General features: G+C 33.9%; 1 protein-coding gene across 4 annotated transcripts in view; it reads right to left on the bottom strand.

Moving 5' to 3' along the window:
* The window catches only part of CNTLN (centlein), a 323,473-nt gene that overhangs the window by 210,786 nt on the left and 95,341 nt on the right, over nt 1-17,346 (bottom strand). For all 4 annotated transcript variants that reach the window (XR_007455010.1, XM_049618615.1, XM_049618453.1 and 1 more), the window contains exons 4-5: nt 8,999-9,133; nt 8,209-8,388 (exon numbers count right to left, since the gene is read on the bottom strand). Coding sequence is in view for 3 of the 4 variants with exons in the window: in XM_049618615.1 (XP_049474572.1) it covers nt 8,209-8,388; nt 8,999-9,133 (315 nt within the window). In the remaining variant the exon portion in view is untranslated. The remainder of the gene's footprint in view (nt 1-8,208; nt 8,389-8,998; nt 9,134-17,346) is intronic.

Here is a 17,346-nt window from a genome sequence, read left to right as displayed (position 1 = left end):
TATGAAAAAACAAGCAGAAACTCTCAGAACTAATGTTAGAAAAATAACATTCAAATATTTACAGCAACCAAAAAAATGCTGAGCCAAAAATAAAAGCAACTTAAAAATAGCACAAAAGATTTATGGAGTTTTCATTTGCCCTTCTCCACACTGTCTCCAATAAGTTGACCACTTTAAAGCCTGGGAATCTTAAAGCAGTTATATTCTTAGAATGACAGTAGTTCTGAGTAGGAGATACTGGTCCTTGGTTCAGAAGGAAGCAGAACAGACTTCACTAGCAAATTACTATGTGTATCTAATTTATCTGAGGGCTACCTGAAGGAATGATGCAAAGTGATTATGTCTTGTTTAACCTACCTGGTAACGCAGACTGAAAAAATAGGATATGGCTCAAAGATACCACAAGGTAAACTAACAAAACACAGATGTGTACAGTAAAAGATTATTGGTTCAGATACACAACAGAATGCCCAAGGCATGGAAGCAAAAGCTGTGGGAGATTCTTTGAGACATTAAGACATTCAAAAATACCCATTCATCTTGGAAAGTTTAGAAAACCACACATAGGCTCAGAGAAAGATGCATGCTCAGAAAAGACTAGAAAAGACAGAAAAGTCTTTGATTAAGACCCAAAGTTTCACCCTGGGCTGACCTCTGAGCTCAGTGCAATGGATAAGTCTTGAAAGACTTTCTCAGTATGGAGTCAATACAAAGACTGGGAGAGGGATTTGTTTTGTGGCTGTGGATGTGTGTACTGTGTTTGTTTGGGTTTTTCCTTTTCCTTGTGTTCTGTTTGTTTTGGCTCCTGGCATCAAGGAAACCTGTGACACCACATGAGGTGAACAAAAGCTTAAGGATAGAAACCTCAGTGAGCTTACACAACAAGGAACAGACTCTTAAAAATACAGATTTGAAGATTACCTAAATAACCTTTGACAGGTAAAAAAGCAAAACACTTCAATAAGGGATAGAATCTGGCTTCCAGAGTTACCACATTATCATACTCAAATGCTCCACTTTCAACAACAAAACATCACAAGGCATACAAGAAAAATGAGGTAAGTATGGCCTAAACAAAGGAACATATAAATTAACACAAACCATTCCTGAGGAACCCCAGATATCAGATTTACAAGGCAAAAACTTTAAAATGTCTTAAATATACTAAGGAAAAAAACATGAAAAAAAATCTACAGTAAACCAGGAAAACAATGTATAAACCAAAAGAATATCAGTAAAGAAAAAAAATTATTAAAAGGAAGTAAACATAAATGCTGGAGTGAAAAAGTAAAATAACAAAAATGAATCATTCTCCAGAGTGCCCAACAACAGACACAGAGCAGGTTGAAGAAAGAATCAGCAAATTAGATGATGAAACAAGGAAAATTATTGAATCTGAGCAGCAGAAAGAACATGAAGAACAGTGAACAGAACCTATGAAAACTGTGGACACCATTAACAAGAAAGACATACACATTATGGGAGTCTCAGAAAGCGAAGAGACAAGAGGAAGCAGAAATAACATGTGAAGAAAAAATGGCCATAAACTTCCCAATTTTGATGAAATACATGCACCACAAATCCAAAGGCCAGCCACAACAAACTCCAAGAATGATCAAGAGAAAAGAGACACACACTGAGATAAATTATTATCAATCTTTTGGAATTCAGCTCCCCAAAAAAGAATCTTGAAAGTAAGAGAGAGTGGCTTGTCACATTTTAGAGATCCTTTTTTTAAACGTTTACTTATGTATTTTTGAGCGAGTGAGCGAGAGAGAGAGAGCACAAGCAGGGAAGGGACAGAGAGAGTGGGGGAGACACAGAATCCAACGCAGATTCCAGGGTCTGAGCTGTCAGGACAGAGCCGAAAACAGAGCTCACACTCAAGAACTGCGAGATCATGACGAGAGCTGAAGTCAGATGCTTAACCGACTAAGCCACCCAGGTGCCTCAAAAAAGACTCACTTTAAAAAAGTCAGTCAGAGAAAGATAAATGTCATACAATTTCATTCAAATGTAAAATTTAAGGGACAAAAACATGAACAAGGGGAAAAAAAAGACAAAAAAACCAGACACTTTTGGAGAACAAATTGATGGTGACCATAGATGGGGATGGGTGAAACAGGTGAAGGGATTAAGAGTATACTTATCATGATGAGCACTGAGTAATGTACAGAATTTCTGAATCACTATATTGTACAGGTCAAACTAATACAATACTGGATGTTAATTATACTGGAATTGAAAAAAAAGAGAGACACTGATTTCAGATACAAAGACACAAATAGACTGAAAATGAAAGAATGGAAAAGATATTCTCTGAAAATAATAACCGAAAAGAGCTGGAACAGATAAAATAATACCAAACAAAATATACTTTATGTCAAAAACTGTCACAAAAGGGAAAAGAGAGCTTATATATTGATTAAAGAGTCAATTCATCAGGAAGATATAATAACTATAAATGTACACGAACCAAACAACCAAGCCCTTAAATATATAAACAATTACAGAATTGAAGGGAGAAATACAGTTTTACAATAATAGCTGAAGAATTCAATACTCCACTTTAAATAATGAATACAACATTTAGACAGAAGGTCAACAAGGATGAAGAGGGCTGAAGAACACTATAAACTAAGTAGTCCTAATAGATGTATATGGAATACTTTACTCCAAAATAGCAGATTATATATTTTTCTCAAGTACACATGGAATATCTGCCGTATCAGGCCAAATGTTAGGACATAAAACAATGCTTAATCAATTTAAAAACATTACAATTATACAAAGTACCTTGTCCAACCATAGCGGATTGGAGTTAAAAGTCACTAAAAGAAGAAAAACCAAAAGAAAAATTTAATATGTGGAAATTAGACAAACTAATCATAAACAACAAATAGGTGAAAGAAGAGATCACAAGAGAATTAGAAAATATTCAGAGATGAATGAAAACAACGCATAAATACTAATAATTACAAGATGCAGCAAAGGTAGTACTGGGGAAATTTATAGCTATAAATGCCAACATTAAAAAAGAAAACATACCTCAAATTAAGAATCTAATTTTACACCTTGAAGAAATAGAAAACAAATTAAAATAGCAAAGTAAAACCAAAGAGAATAGAAAGGAAATGATAAAGATTAATATGGAAAGTTTTTATAAAGGGGCTAGCAAAACAATAATCAATTAAAGCAAAATTTGACTCTTTGTAAATAGCAACAAAATTAACAAACCTTTAGGGGAGCCTAGGTGGCTCAGTCCGTTAAGCATCCAACTTGGGCTCAGGTCATGATCTTATGGTTCAGTTCATGAGTTTGAGCCCTGCATGGGGCTCTGTGCTGACAGCTCAGAGCCTGGAGCCTGTTTCAGATTCTGTGTCTCCCTCTCTCTCTGCCCCTCCCCCACTCTGTGTCTCTCTCAAAAATAAACATTAAAAAAAATTAACAAACCTTTAGTTAGAATGACAAACAAAAAAGAGAAAAGGTGTAAGTAACTAAAATCAAAAATGAAAGTAAGGACACTAGTACAGAAATAAAAAAAGGATTATTAGAGAATACTGTAAGCAATTGTACATCAGCAAATTGGATAACCTACGTACGTAGAAAGACACAGATCACCTAAACTAACTCAAGAAGAAATAGAAAATCTCAACAGACCTATGATAACTGAAAAGGTTTATTAATCAGTTATCAAAACTACCCAAAATAAAAAATTCTAGTACCAAATGGCTTTAACTGGTGAACCAAGTATTTTTTTTTTAATGAATACCCATTCTTTTCAAACTCTTCCAAAACATATGAGGAGAAAATATTTTCTAATTTATTCTACAAGGCCAGTAGATGCCAAAGATCTGACTTGATACCAAAGGCAAAAATATCCCAGCAATGTAAAGTTGGTTTAACATCCAAAATTCAAGTAATATATCATACCAACAGAATAAAAAACAAAAACCACAATATTATTTCAATAGATACAGAAAAAGCATTCACCAGAATCCAACACCTCTTCATGATAAAAGACAAAAACATTCAACAACTACGAACCAAAAGAAACTTCCTCAATCTGATAAAGTTTATCAACAAAACTTCAGAGCAAACATCAATTATCATACTTAAGGGTGAAAGAGTGGTTCCTTTACCAATGAGATATGGAACAAGACATAGATGTCTACTCTTATTTCTATTCAACTTTATATGAGAGATTCTAGCAGGGTAATGAATGGGCAATCAAATGAGATAAAAGGCACCAGATTGGAAAAGAAGAAGTAAAATTATCTCTGCTTATAAATGACATAATCTTACATATAGAAAACCCCGAAGAATCAACCTATCAAGCAGGGTGGCAGGACATAAGATCACTATATAAAATTAATTACAGATCTCTACAGTAGGAATAAACCACCCAAAAAGGAAATGAAGAAACAGTTCCACTTAAAATAGCATAAAAATTAATTAAATTTTTAGGAATATATGTACCCAAAGAAGTGCAAAATTATACTCTGAAAACCACAAAACATTATTGAAAAAAATTAAAGTAGACCTAAAATAATGAAACACCCCACACTGATTGATTAGAAGATAAAGTATCCTAAGATAGTGATATTTGCCAAATTGATATTCTAATTCAATGCAATCTCTATCAAAATAAACCCAGCTTGCTTTTCTTGTAAGAATGGAAAAGATGTTTCTAAAATCCATATGGAAATGCAAGAGACCCAGAATAGCTAATATTGAAAAAAGAAGAAAAAATTTGGATGAGACACATATCCCAATTGCAAAATCTATTACAAATCTATAATAATCAATAGTGTAGCATAGACATGAGGATAAATGTATAAATCAAAGGAACAGAATTGAGGTCTAAGAAAAAATCCTTCTATTTACAGTCCCATGATACTCAATAAAGATGCCCAAACAGATGCAGTGAGGGGAAGACTAGGTTTTTTTCAACAAATGGTACTGGGATAACTGAATAACGAAAGAATGAAGTTGGATTTCTATCAAACATCACATTCAAAAACGAACTCAAAATGGATCAAAGAACTAAATGCAAGATATAAAACTATAAAACTCGAAGAAGAAAACATAGGTTTCCATCTTCTTGATCTTAGACTAGGCAATGATTTCTCACCAAAGCATGGGTAACAAAAAAAAAGGGTAGATAAATATCATCAAAATGTAAAACATTTATGCTTAAAAACACCATTAATAAAGGAAAAACAACACCATGAATTAAAGAAAATAGTTTCAAAATATACAGCCAAAAAAGAGACTTGTATCCAGAAGTATACACAAAAGAGATTTGTATGCAGAATATATATGCATTTCTTCAAAAACAGACAAATAGCCAATACCACATCCAAAGATGCTCAACATCATTAGCCATCAGGGAAACGCAAATGAAAAGCACAATGAGATATCACTTAACATCCACAGAAATGACTATAATCAAAAAGACAGGCAATAACAAGTATTGATGAGCACAAAAAGAAATCAGAACTCTCATACATTGCTGTTCACAATGTAAAGTGGTGCACCTGTTTTTGAAAATAGTCCTCAAAAACTTAAGTTCCTCAAAAACTTAAAAGCAGTTACAATATGACCCAGTATTCTCACTCTTTGGTATGTACCTAAGAGAAAGAAAAATACATGTATGTATACATGAAATCCTGTACACAAATAGTCATAGCAGCATTATTCAGAACACAAATGTCCATCTACTAATGGTAAAGAAATAAAATGTAGGCTATCTATGTAATGGAATATTATTCAACAAAGAAAGGAATGTGGTACTGATAAACATGCTACAACATGGATAAACACTGAAAACATTCTAAGTAGAAGAACTCAGTCACAAAAGACACTATGATTTCATTTATATGAAATTTTAGAACAGAAAATATATTGAGAAAGAAAGCAGCTTACTGGCTATCAAGGGTTGCAGAGAAAAGGGGGTAAATTCAGAGTGATTGCTAAAGGCTACAGGGTTTCTTTAAGAAACGATGAAAATGTTCTAAAAGTAATTGTGATAATAGCTGCACAACTCTGCACAAACTAAAAACTACTGCACTTGGACTGTGAACTTTAAATGGATTAAATGTGAATGATATGCCAATCAATATTTTAGAAAGGAAAGAAAGATTCAAAGTGTTCTTAATGTGCAATGTAATTATGCAACTTAGAAAAATCTTGAAAATGTACAAATTTTTAGAATAAGGTAATTTGAAAAAAAATCATTGAAAAGAAGGTTAAGATAAAATAAATCAGTAACAGTCTTGTCTTCCTGAAATAATCAGTTAAAATATAATTTAAAATATTACTTACCCTTATACAATTTGACAAGATTAGTAGCTATTAATAAATTGAATAACAGTGGACAGTGCCATTTTAAGAATGTAACATCTTATTCCACATACATAAATGTTAGGGTCACAATTCTCCCAAGATTAATTCATAAATTAAGTGTGATTCCAATCTACTTCCTAACAGAATTTTTCAGTAAAACTAATAAAATCGTTCTTAAATATTATAAGACAGTGAAGAAGCACATACAGGGCTTGGGACTTACAAAAACAAGAATAAAGAAGAAGACTTCCCTGCCAAATAATGAGTCAAATTACAAAACCACAATATCTAAAACCATGAGAATAATAAGATTTCCAGAAACAAACCAATACACACATGGAAACCTTGAGATATGAGAGAGATTGAATCACAAATCAATTAACTATTAAATAAATGGTGTGAAACAACATATCCCAAAATAAATTCTAAGTAGATTACAGACTTTAGGGTACGGAAAGGTTTAGCATCTAAGATTCCTAATGCAAAAACATTAGAGAATATAAAGAAGAAAATAATAAAATAGACTCTTCCAAATTCACAAACTTTTCAAAGTCCAATTCACCTTATTCAAGAATCATGGAACAGAAAGTATTTGTAAAATATATATATATATATATATATATATATATATATATATATATATATAAAAGTATTACTATCCAGAGTAAATAAAAAATGACTACAAGTTAATAAGACCAAACCTACAATTAAAAAAAAAAAGTCACAGAACCAAAATTCACAGCCAATCACAGAATGAACTATTTAAGTGGAAAACAGTCATCAATGATTCGAAGAGTTATCATCAAATAATCATGTACCCATGAACTTAACACAAGGAAGTGCCACTTACCCTTATCGCACTACCACACAGCTTAAAGGATGCAGGGAAGCAGAAACTGATATAAAAATTGAGAAAGAAAATGCACCAGAATTCAATTTTCTCAATGGCTCAGTCATTCCCTGATGGTACACTAATAGATTTAATGTGTTTTCTTAAATATGTGCAACAAATTGATACACACACTCAGAAATAGACATCCCTTCACCTCTAAAATAATCACACACACATATCCATACTTAGTATGCTTTAATAGTCATATATATGTATATATGTATGTGTGCTTATGTTATATATTCTTTTTATGTGTGCATACATAGAGGCACTATCATATTCACTAGTATGAAAATTTGTTCTAGCCTTTTCAATAAAGTCTATGAGGAACCTGAAATTTGATGGGAAAAAATTAACAAAAATATTCTCAAAACAAAGAGAAAGCCACAAAAAAGTACTATTTTGAAAAATACTGATGAAAAAAGATATCAGACTATTATGAAGATTGACTGTACCTTTCATCTTCTATGAAAATAAAATTTTACTATGAATAAGGCCCTTTTAAGTCAAAGGAAAGCATCATCTTTAAAACACACATGAGTATTTTTCAACTGTTTTATGCTTTTTTCACATTTTATTTTTTAAAAGACCTGGAAAATACATTCTTAAAACTCTATTGTAATGAATTCTAGCTATATTTATAAATTTAAGCTCTAGCTGAAAAATGTCAAACCTCATGATTCTAAATATGTTTTTCCAAAACATGTTTTATTTCAAAATGCTATAGCCTTTATTTTTTAATGATTACATTTTAGATAACTATTTGAAGTCAGTTTCCTGCTTTGCAACATCAATTTTTAAAAAGCTGTGGGTCTTAAGTGAAGGAATATAAATTAATGCTGGTCCCCACTGGTGGATTTGAATATATAACTTGTTATTTAAAGAAAATCACATGTAATAAACTTCCTATAAGAAGCTGGATTCAAAATAACGGCATTATTCTTATTCCCTCCATTCTCATTGCCTACCTTTATTTTTGCATCAATGCTATATTTTTCTTTTCTCCAATGTGCTTCTTGCTTCCTCAGTTTCTCCAGGTCATTTAGCAGGTCAGCGCAGCGGGTACTTAATTTCTCATTTTCCTCCTCCAGAGTTTTTATAACCAGTCTGTTTTGCTCTTCCTTATTCTGTACACACTCCTTAGTGTCCTGTAGAACAGTACCACAAGGGCCGATAAACAAAACAAAACAAACAACAACAAAAAAAGGTGAGAACTAATCAGCAAATATAAACTGTGCAGTTTTACCCTCACAGCAGCTTCTTCTATATTTGATGGCCAAGGTCACCTGTATACTTTTATTGGCCTCTTTTCATGCAGGTGGATGGGTCATATTTTTTCACTGGATGACAGCTTTGATGAGTACACATTTGCAAAGAGCCCATTAATTGATCAAGCTGCCTTTGATGCTGTCCCCAGCTATTTTTGAGACCCACACAGACATATCCTCCCAGACCTGGGTTTTATCAATTAATAATGCCAGTCCCATCAGAATCTAATTACAAGAAGCCACATATTCACACTCCTACTTTCTTAGCTCCATTTCCATCATTAACTATTTATCTGAAAGTTATAAAGCTTGGAGTCTTATCTTTAAAGCATCTTTCTCAGTTTTTGCATGTGAGAAAACTGTATGGTACAGCAGGGCCTAAGGCAATTTTTCCTCCAAGCTTGTCACTTTCTGTGCCACAAAGGCTGACAAAGCGGAAAGTAGGACTTCAAAGTAAGAGTACTGTAAAACTATGTAGAAGCCAACACACCTTAGCTTCCTGACTTTTATCTTTAAATTTCTTCTGCAAGTCGCTGAATTCTTTCCTTAAGAAAACGTTTTCTTCATCAACTGCAATCTTCCGTTTTACAAGGTCATTTATTTCCTTTTTTAGTCCTGTTTCTCTCTATGGAAAAAAAAATCACAATTATTGGTGAGTTGGTACTTCTAAGAAAAAATTATTTTATTTACAAAGTTTTCGATTTTGACTGATAATATTAGGATTAACTAGCTTTCATAATAATGTCTACTTTCACAATTCTTATTTCTGGTGACATGCCCATCAATATTCAAGTAAACAGTGCAAGTATGGTATCTGTTTATTAGTTTAAGATGAAGGACACATACAAACTGGATACCAAATGTTAAGCCACAGTCAGAAAGTAAATTTTTGGGATTTAGATGCAAAACAGAAGGAAAACAAAATTTTATGAAACATTCCAATCAAAGAAAATGTGTATGTAACTAAGATAAGAATTACCCTCTTATTTGAGTATGATTTCGAAGAAAACATTTTTTAAAGAAACAATTACAGATTTGTGAAGGCATAAATAATTTTCAAGACTGAAAAATGGCAAGTCTGTTTTCGTACCAAAGATATCTTGCTGTGTAGGAAAATAATTCAGAATATTCAAACTGCCATAATTTTTAACTGAATGTCCTTTTTACCTGCCAGAGATACCTAAATAACACGTAATCACAGGATGTGTCCATGACTCAATTCTTAATTTCCCTCTTACTTCTACAGTTTTCCTCTCAGAAAATTTACCCACTCTTGGCTTTTTGTCTCATCTCTGTCTGAGAGAATAATCTACAATGCAGCTTTGACTCTCTCCCAATCACTAATGCCACATTTGCAACTTTTTATATAATACCTCCACTTGGATTATCTGCTGGAACCTTAAACTAACATGGTAAAACTGAAATCCATATCCTTATACTATCTCTTTCTATACTTCTTCAACCTTCATCAAGCCAACTTTTGTTCATTTTTTTCAACTAACATTTATTAAGCACCCATTACATGCTTATACACTTTTTGAAAACCTCCAGGTCATTCTTAACAGTACCTTTTCCCAAAGCCCCATCTGCCTATCAACCAAGAAGACACATCAAGATACAACATGCTGTTCTGTTATTAACTGGTATGCTCACCAGAAACCCCTGACCTTCATTCCATCTCTTATCTATCACTGATGCTCATCTGATCCTTAAATAACAATTTATTTTGTACTCCCATATTTGCTCCTTATTAAATATGCTCCAAATGACATGAGGATGAACTGAAACTTAGGATGAGGTTCAGGGATAGGATGAAAAATGGGGTAAGTCTTAGGAATGAAGTGAGGGTATGTACTATATTCCAATTTTTTAAGCTGTAATGTTAACTGTTGATTTTACTTCAAATTAAAAATATTTTAAATACTGGATACATACAAAAATAATCTGTGATAAATATATACAAAGGTATTAAGAGCAGAGTAAAAAGAGCAGCCTTGTATCCACAACCACTCAATTAAGACACACAACTCTACCATTGCCTTTGAAGTCCTCTGTAGGTCCCCTGATCCTCTGACATTTCTATAGCCTTCAGGGCAAAGCACTGTCTTACAATTTTAGTTTTATCCTTGTCTGACCTTTCTTTATAGTTTGGAGACATAAATATCCCTTTTTGATATATTATACAGTTTACCTTACTTTTGAACTTTATACAAATTAAATCATACTACACATATTCTGTGATTTGCTATTTTTTGCTCAACATATGTTCCCAAATTCATCCATATTGATAGGTGTAGCTGCAATTCAATTACCTTGGTGTATAGTATTATTCTATTATATAAATATACTATAATATATTTATCTATCTCTTGTCAGTGTATATTTCAGCTGCTTCCCATTTTGGGAAAAGGGGTATACAAACAATGCTGCTATAAACACTCTTAAACATGTCTCCTGATACAGATGAGCAAGAATTTCTCCCAAGCAGTATTTTTCAAACTACAGATTGCAATCGAGTAATGGGTCATTAAATCAATTTAGTCATCACAATCAGCATTTTTAAAAACTGGAATAGAATACAATAGAAAATATAAAAAACGTAAGCATAAATTCTTAGCAAAAAAACTATGCCAAAGGAATAGAATTATGAAAGAAGCAGACACATTAAATTGCTCTTAAATTTTTTGTTTTTGATTTGTTTTATTTAAATATTATGAAATTCATATTTGATACATACTTTATTATATTTTACCTTTATTACACATAGTAAGAACTATTATTATATGAAATTTTTATTTCATTGTGGGTGCACTGGGGTCATTAGGGAAAATGTATTTTTTTCAGTGTAGGGGTCATATTAATAAAAGTTTGAAAAACATTGCTTAAGAATATATTTGGGGGTAAAACTGCTAAGTCATAGGCTACAAGCACTTCAAGTGTTCTCTCAGTTCCACATCTACACCAACACTGGACTCTGAGGCATGGTATTTTTTATAAATCCAGTAGGTATACACGGCTCCTCAACATAGTTTTAATTTTTGTTTCCCATTTGAATTGTTAGGGCATATCAAGGTGTGCGTGACATCAATCAAACAGCTTAAAAATAGATGCATAAATGTGGTCCATCCACAACTCATAGCCCATTTTTCTATTCTCATCTAAATGTTACCTCCTTCAAGATTCAATTTCCACCTCTCTCCATGAAGGCTTCCCCAAATGTTACAGTAATTTCTGCCTTTTCTAGATTTCTGTCTTGCCCATATTATTAATTTGACACATTACACACTATCTATGTACTCATAATGTTTTCCAAAACAGATTAGTAAATGTTTATGAATGACATTGACATAGAATGAAAAATTCAATCATGTGAACACTAAGACTGTTTACAAGCTATCTAGAGACCTCTCCTTTGAAAAGAGAACTGACAAAACTTGAGCATCTTCATCTATTCTGGAAATTATTTAGACTTTAGGAAGGAAAGAACACTGAAGCAAATGATTTAAGTTTTAGAAGGGTTTGTCCATTCATGTCAGCTAACCTTAACAGGAACTGACAACTTAAACACCACCAGCAAGCCCTTTCATAACAATTATTTAATAATTTGAATTCTGGCATTTGAGTGAATTTAACAATCAACAAGGACAAATATAGACTTAATTTTTAAATAAAGAAGTATAATGCAGTGAGAAATTAGTTAACCCAAACTATCAATATTCTTATAGTTTGATAAATCTGATATTATGTTAAATAATCATGAAAGTAATAATTAAGACAAAGATGCACTCCCAATGAAAGACAACCGATAAATCAAACCTTTCTAGAACTATGAAATTTTGTATAACGCAAAATATTTTCCTAATAAAATATGCTCTTCGAGATCTACTTTAAATAATGAAATCACAGGTATATACAGCTACAGTTCATTTTAAAATTTAGCTTAATGAAACTTTTCAACAAACTTCTCTGGATAGAGTACATTTTGAATGGTATGGCTTGAGTTAATATTAAACTAGCAAATAGAACGCTGAGGAACCATAAACCATAAAGGGTGACAAGAGAAAATATGTCTGGAACAAATAATTTATTATGGATAAGACATGAAATGAATAATTCACATCATGGTCAAGAGAAGTCTATGGAGTAAGATGAGGATGATAAAGAGTATGACGCAGAAAAAAGGGGAAAGGAGGGGCAGCAGCATAAGACCTAAAATTCTATCGAGCAATACTTCAGCATAGTTAATGTATTATTTATATGACCTACTTTCAAGCAGGCATGAAAGTTTTAATAAAAAACATAAGTTATGAAGCCATAACAACTAAAACAACGGTAAAGTGAGAAAAAGGAAAAGGTAAGAGATCTAACTGTAACTGAGAACCAAAACTTATTTCTGAGCTTCCTATAAGGTAAAAGAAAAAAAAAAGGGTGCGGGCAGGGATATAACGTTAAAGAACAATCATCATCTAATCAAATACAATATACTAGGCTGTTAGCAGAGTTATCTAATGTAATACTAGAAGGGGAATTTATTACATGATTTATTTTATAACTATTTGTGACAAAGCTAAGGCAGTATCTTATCAAAAAAGTTACAGGCAATGTTTTACACTATCATCAATAAAATATAAGTTATAATATTAGATTGCACTCTTATGAAAGTTTTTTCTGCAACCAGCTAAAAAATTGTGTGTGTGAGTATGTGTGTGTGTGTGCGGCATGCACACAACTTCCTAGAAATTTGACTGGATACCTAAGTAAGACTTAAATAAGCTATAGGAATTGTTATTTTTTTTAAGTTTATTTATTTATTTTGAGAGAGAGAGAGAGAGAATGCACATGTGCTCTGCAAGGAGCAGAGGGGGAAAGAGAATTACAAACAGGTTCCATGCTGTCAGCACAGAGCCTGATGCAGGGCTTGAACTCATAAACTGTGAGATCATGACCTAAGCCAAAATCAAGAGTCAGACTCTTATCTGACTGAGCCACCCAAGTACCCCCGGAATCGTCATCCTTAAGTGTTAACCCTATTCCACAGGCTATAAGTCTTAAAAATTAAGAGCTACTTAATAAAAACACAATGGAGAAACTTCCAAGTTCCACTCAAGCATGTTAGGCACTTGGAAGTCATCTCTCCTGATTACACAACATGGAAAAAGTTGAACTAATTAAAACTCAAAAACTCTTTTTGGATCTACCAGAGAATTGGGGACATAGAGCAAACTGCTGTTCCAAAAACTAGAGAAACAGATAGATATATAAAGAGAATGGCAATATACCAGAGCAGGAGCCCAGGAGCAGTAAAATCCATGGAAACCACTACCAGGGTAGAAATATCTAATCTGTAATTAACAGATTGCTGGAGGATCAAAGTAGACAAGTTTTAACAGTTAAAAAGCCCCAAAAAGCCCAATTTTAGGTGACTTTCACCAGAGCCAAATCAACCTGGCTAAAGGGAAATACCTAACTCCAACACCCTCTAGCCTTCCTATTAATCCAAGGGAGGGGGGAGAAACAGAAGCACTTGTGAAGGTCACATTGTAGGGACACAAGCTCACTAAAAGATTGAAACCTAATCAGAGTATAGAATACTTCATCTCCCCCTGACACTGGACCACCATACCAATAGGGCTTCTGTATAACAAGGGAACACAATGGAAAAAAAACTGTGCATCTCAGACAGTACTTAAGAAGCTTGTAGAAAAACCCAAAAAAAGGACAACAAAACAAAGTTTAGCCTCTGGAACATACAACTACAGCAAACGGTAAACACAGCCTAAGCCCTAGCCAGATAAACAGAAAACCTCACAGTAAAGGCCTATCCACCTCACTACTTTTTACCCATTTAGTTAATTTTAAGTGTCAACTTGCATATGCCATAGTACCCACGGTATCTAGTCTTTTTTTAATTTCTTTTTAATGTTTATTTTTATTTTTGAGAAAGAGAGAGAGAGAGAGACAGAGTGCAAGCAGGGGAGGGTTAGAGGGGGAGACACAGAATTGGAAGCAGGCTCCAGGCTCTTGGCTGTCAGCACAGAGCCCAACACAGGGTTCGAACCCATGAACTGTGAGATCCTGACCTGAGCTGAAGTCAAAAGCCCAATCAACTGAGCCACCCAGGCTCCCCATGGTATCAAGTTTTTGATAAAACACAAGTCTAGATGTTGCTGTGAACATATTTTTCAGGTATGATTAATATTTAAATCAGTGACTTTGAGTTAAGCAGATAACCTCTCCATAATGTGCCTGGGCTTCATCCAGTCAACTGAAGATGATAAAACAAAGGGCTATAGTCTTCTGAGGAAGAAGGAATTCTGCCTCCAGAATGCTTTCTGATTGAGTTGCAAAATCAACTCTTCCTGGGCCTCCACCCTGCCAGCCAGTCTTGCATAAATCAGACTTGCCAGCCCCAAACTGCATGAGCCAATGCCTTCAAATCAATCTCTCTTTCTAGAAAGACAGATATAGGTAGATACATACACATATGCATATACCTCTATCACTTCTGCTTCTCTGAAGAACCCTGACTAATACAGAGTTTGGCCCCATTTAGGACTTCAGTCTTAAAATTACAAAGACATGGATACTGTCAGCAACCTGAATGAGCTTAGAAGCAGATTTTTCCCAAATCAAGCCTCCAGATAAGAGCAAGCCGAAAGGAAACCCTGAGTACAACCATGAGATACTGAACAGACAATCTAGCTATGTCCAGACTTCTCTTTTTTTTTTTTTTTTTGTTTTTAAAGTGAGAACATTTTATTTTTTTAGCCTGATGCTTTTATTTATTTTTTGTTTTTTATATTAAATATAATTTATGTCAAATTGGTTTCCATATAACACCCAGTGCTCATCCCAACAGGTGCCCTCCTCAATGCCCATCACCCACTTTCCCTTCTCTCCGCCCCCCCCCCCATCAACCGGTTTGCCTCCCTCCCTCTCTGCAACTTTTTCCCCCCTTCCCCTCCCCCTGGTCTTCTGTTAAGTTTCTCAGGATGCACATATGAGTGAAAACATATGGTATCTTTCTCTGCCTGACTGATTTCACTTAGCGTAATACCCTCCAGTTCCATCCACGTTGCTACAAATGGCCAGATTTCATTCTTTCTCATTGCCAAGCAGTATTCCATTGTATATATAAATCACATCTTCTTTATCCATTTGTCAGTTGATGGACATTTAGGCTTTTTCCATACTTTGGCTGTTCTTGAAAGTGCTGCTATAAACATTTGGGTACAAGTGCCCCTATGCATCAGCACTCCTGTATTCCTTGGGTAAATTCCTAGCAGTGCTATGGCTGGGTCATAGGGTAGATCTATTTTTTAATTGTTTGAGGAACCTCCACACTGTTTTCCAGTGTGGCTGCACCAGTTTGCATTCCCACCAACAGTGCAAGAGGGTTCCCGTTTCTCCACATCCTCGCCAGCATCTATAGTCTCCTGATTTGTTCATTTTAGCCACTTTTCCTGGCACAAGGTGGTATCTCAGTGTGGTTTTGATTTGTATTTCCCTGATGAGGAGTGACGTTGAACATCTTTTCATGTGTATGCTGGCCATCTGGATGTCTTCTTTAGAGAAGTGTCTATTCATGTCTTCTGCCCATTTCTTCACTGGATTATTTGTTTTTCAGGTGTGGAGTTTGGTGAGTTCTTTATAGATTTTGGATACTAGCCCTTTGTCTGATATGTCATTTGCAAATATCTTTTCCCATTCCGTCAGTTGCCTTTTCGTTTTGCTGATTGTTTCCTTTGCAGTGTTGAACCTTTTTATCTTGATGAGGTCCCAATAGTTCATTTTTGCTTTTTAATTCTCTTGACTTTGGGGATGTGTTAAGTAAGAAATTGCTGCGACTGAGGTCAGAGAGGTTTTTTCCTGCTTTCTCCTCTAGGGTTTTGATGGTTTCCTGTCTCACATTCAGGTCCTTCATCCATTTTGAGTTTATTTTTGTGAATGGTGTAAGAAAGTGGTCTAGTTTCATTCTTCTGTATGTTGCTGTCCAGTTCTCCCAGCACTATTTGTTAAAGAGACTATCTTTTTTCCATTAGATATTCTTTCCTGCTTTGTCAAAGACTAGTTGGCCATACTTTTGTGGGTCCAATTCTGGGGTCTCTATTCTATGCCATTGGTCTATGTGTCTGTTTTTGTGTCTGTAATCATACTGTCTTGATGATTACAGCTTTGTAGTAGAGGCTAAAGTCTGGGATTGTGATACCTCCCACTTTGGTCTTCTTCTTCAAAATTACTTTGGCTATTCTGGGTCTTTTGTGGTTCCATACAAATTTTAGGATTGCTTGTTCTAGCTTTGAGAGGAATGCTGGTGCAATTTTGATTGGGATTGCATTGAATGTGTAGATAGCTTTGGGTAGTATTGACATTTTAATAACATTTATTCTTCCAATCCATGAGCATGGAATGTTTTTCCATTTCTTTATATCTTCTTCAATTTCCTTCATAAGCTTTCTATAGTTTTCAACATACAGGTCTTTTACTCTCTGCAAGTTCACTTTAAAATTCAGGGAAAAAAAAACACGTGAATAAATAAAAATATACAAATTTTCTTATCTTACAGTGTGCAGTTGAGGTGTATTATATAGATTTTTCAGAATATGTTAGAATTAAGAAGTATATCATTAAATATAAAGTAATAAACTTAGTCATGAAAAGAACTGATATAGACTCTAAACCTCCCAAACTATCAACACAAAAATGCATGCACACACATACCCACAAACATACACAAATGAAAAATACAGCAAATGTAAAAAGCTAAGAAAACATTAAAAACAGAAAGCATAAGTTTAGTCATAGAACAAAGACCAAATAAGTATGTTATATCAAGAA

The sequence above is a fragment of the Panthera uncia genome, chromosome D4 (assembly GCF_023721935.1).
Source record: "Panthera uncia isolate 11264 chromosome D4, Puncia_PCG_1.0, whole genome shotgun sequence".
Classification (NCBI taxonomy): Eukaryota; Metazoa; Chordata; class Mammalia; order Carnivora; family Felidae; genus Panthera; species Panthera uncia.
Note: the sequence above shows the minus strand (reverse complement) of the source record. Positions and strands in the feature narration are given on the sequence as shown.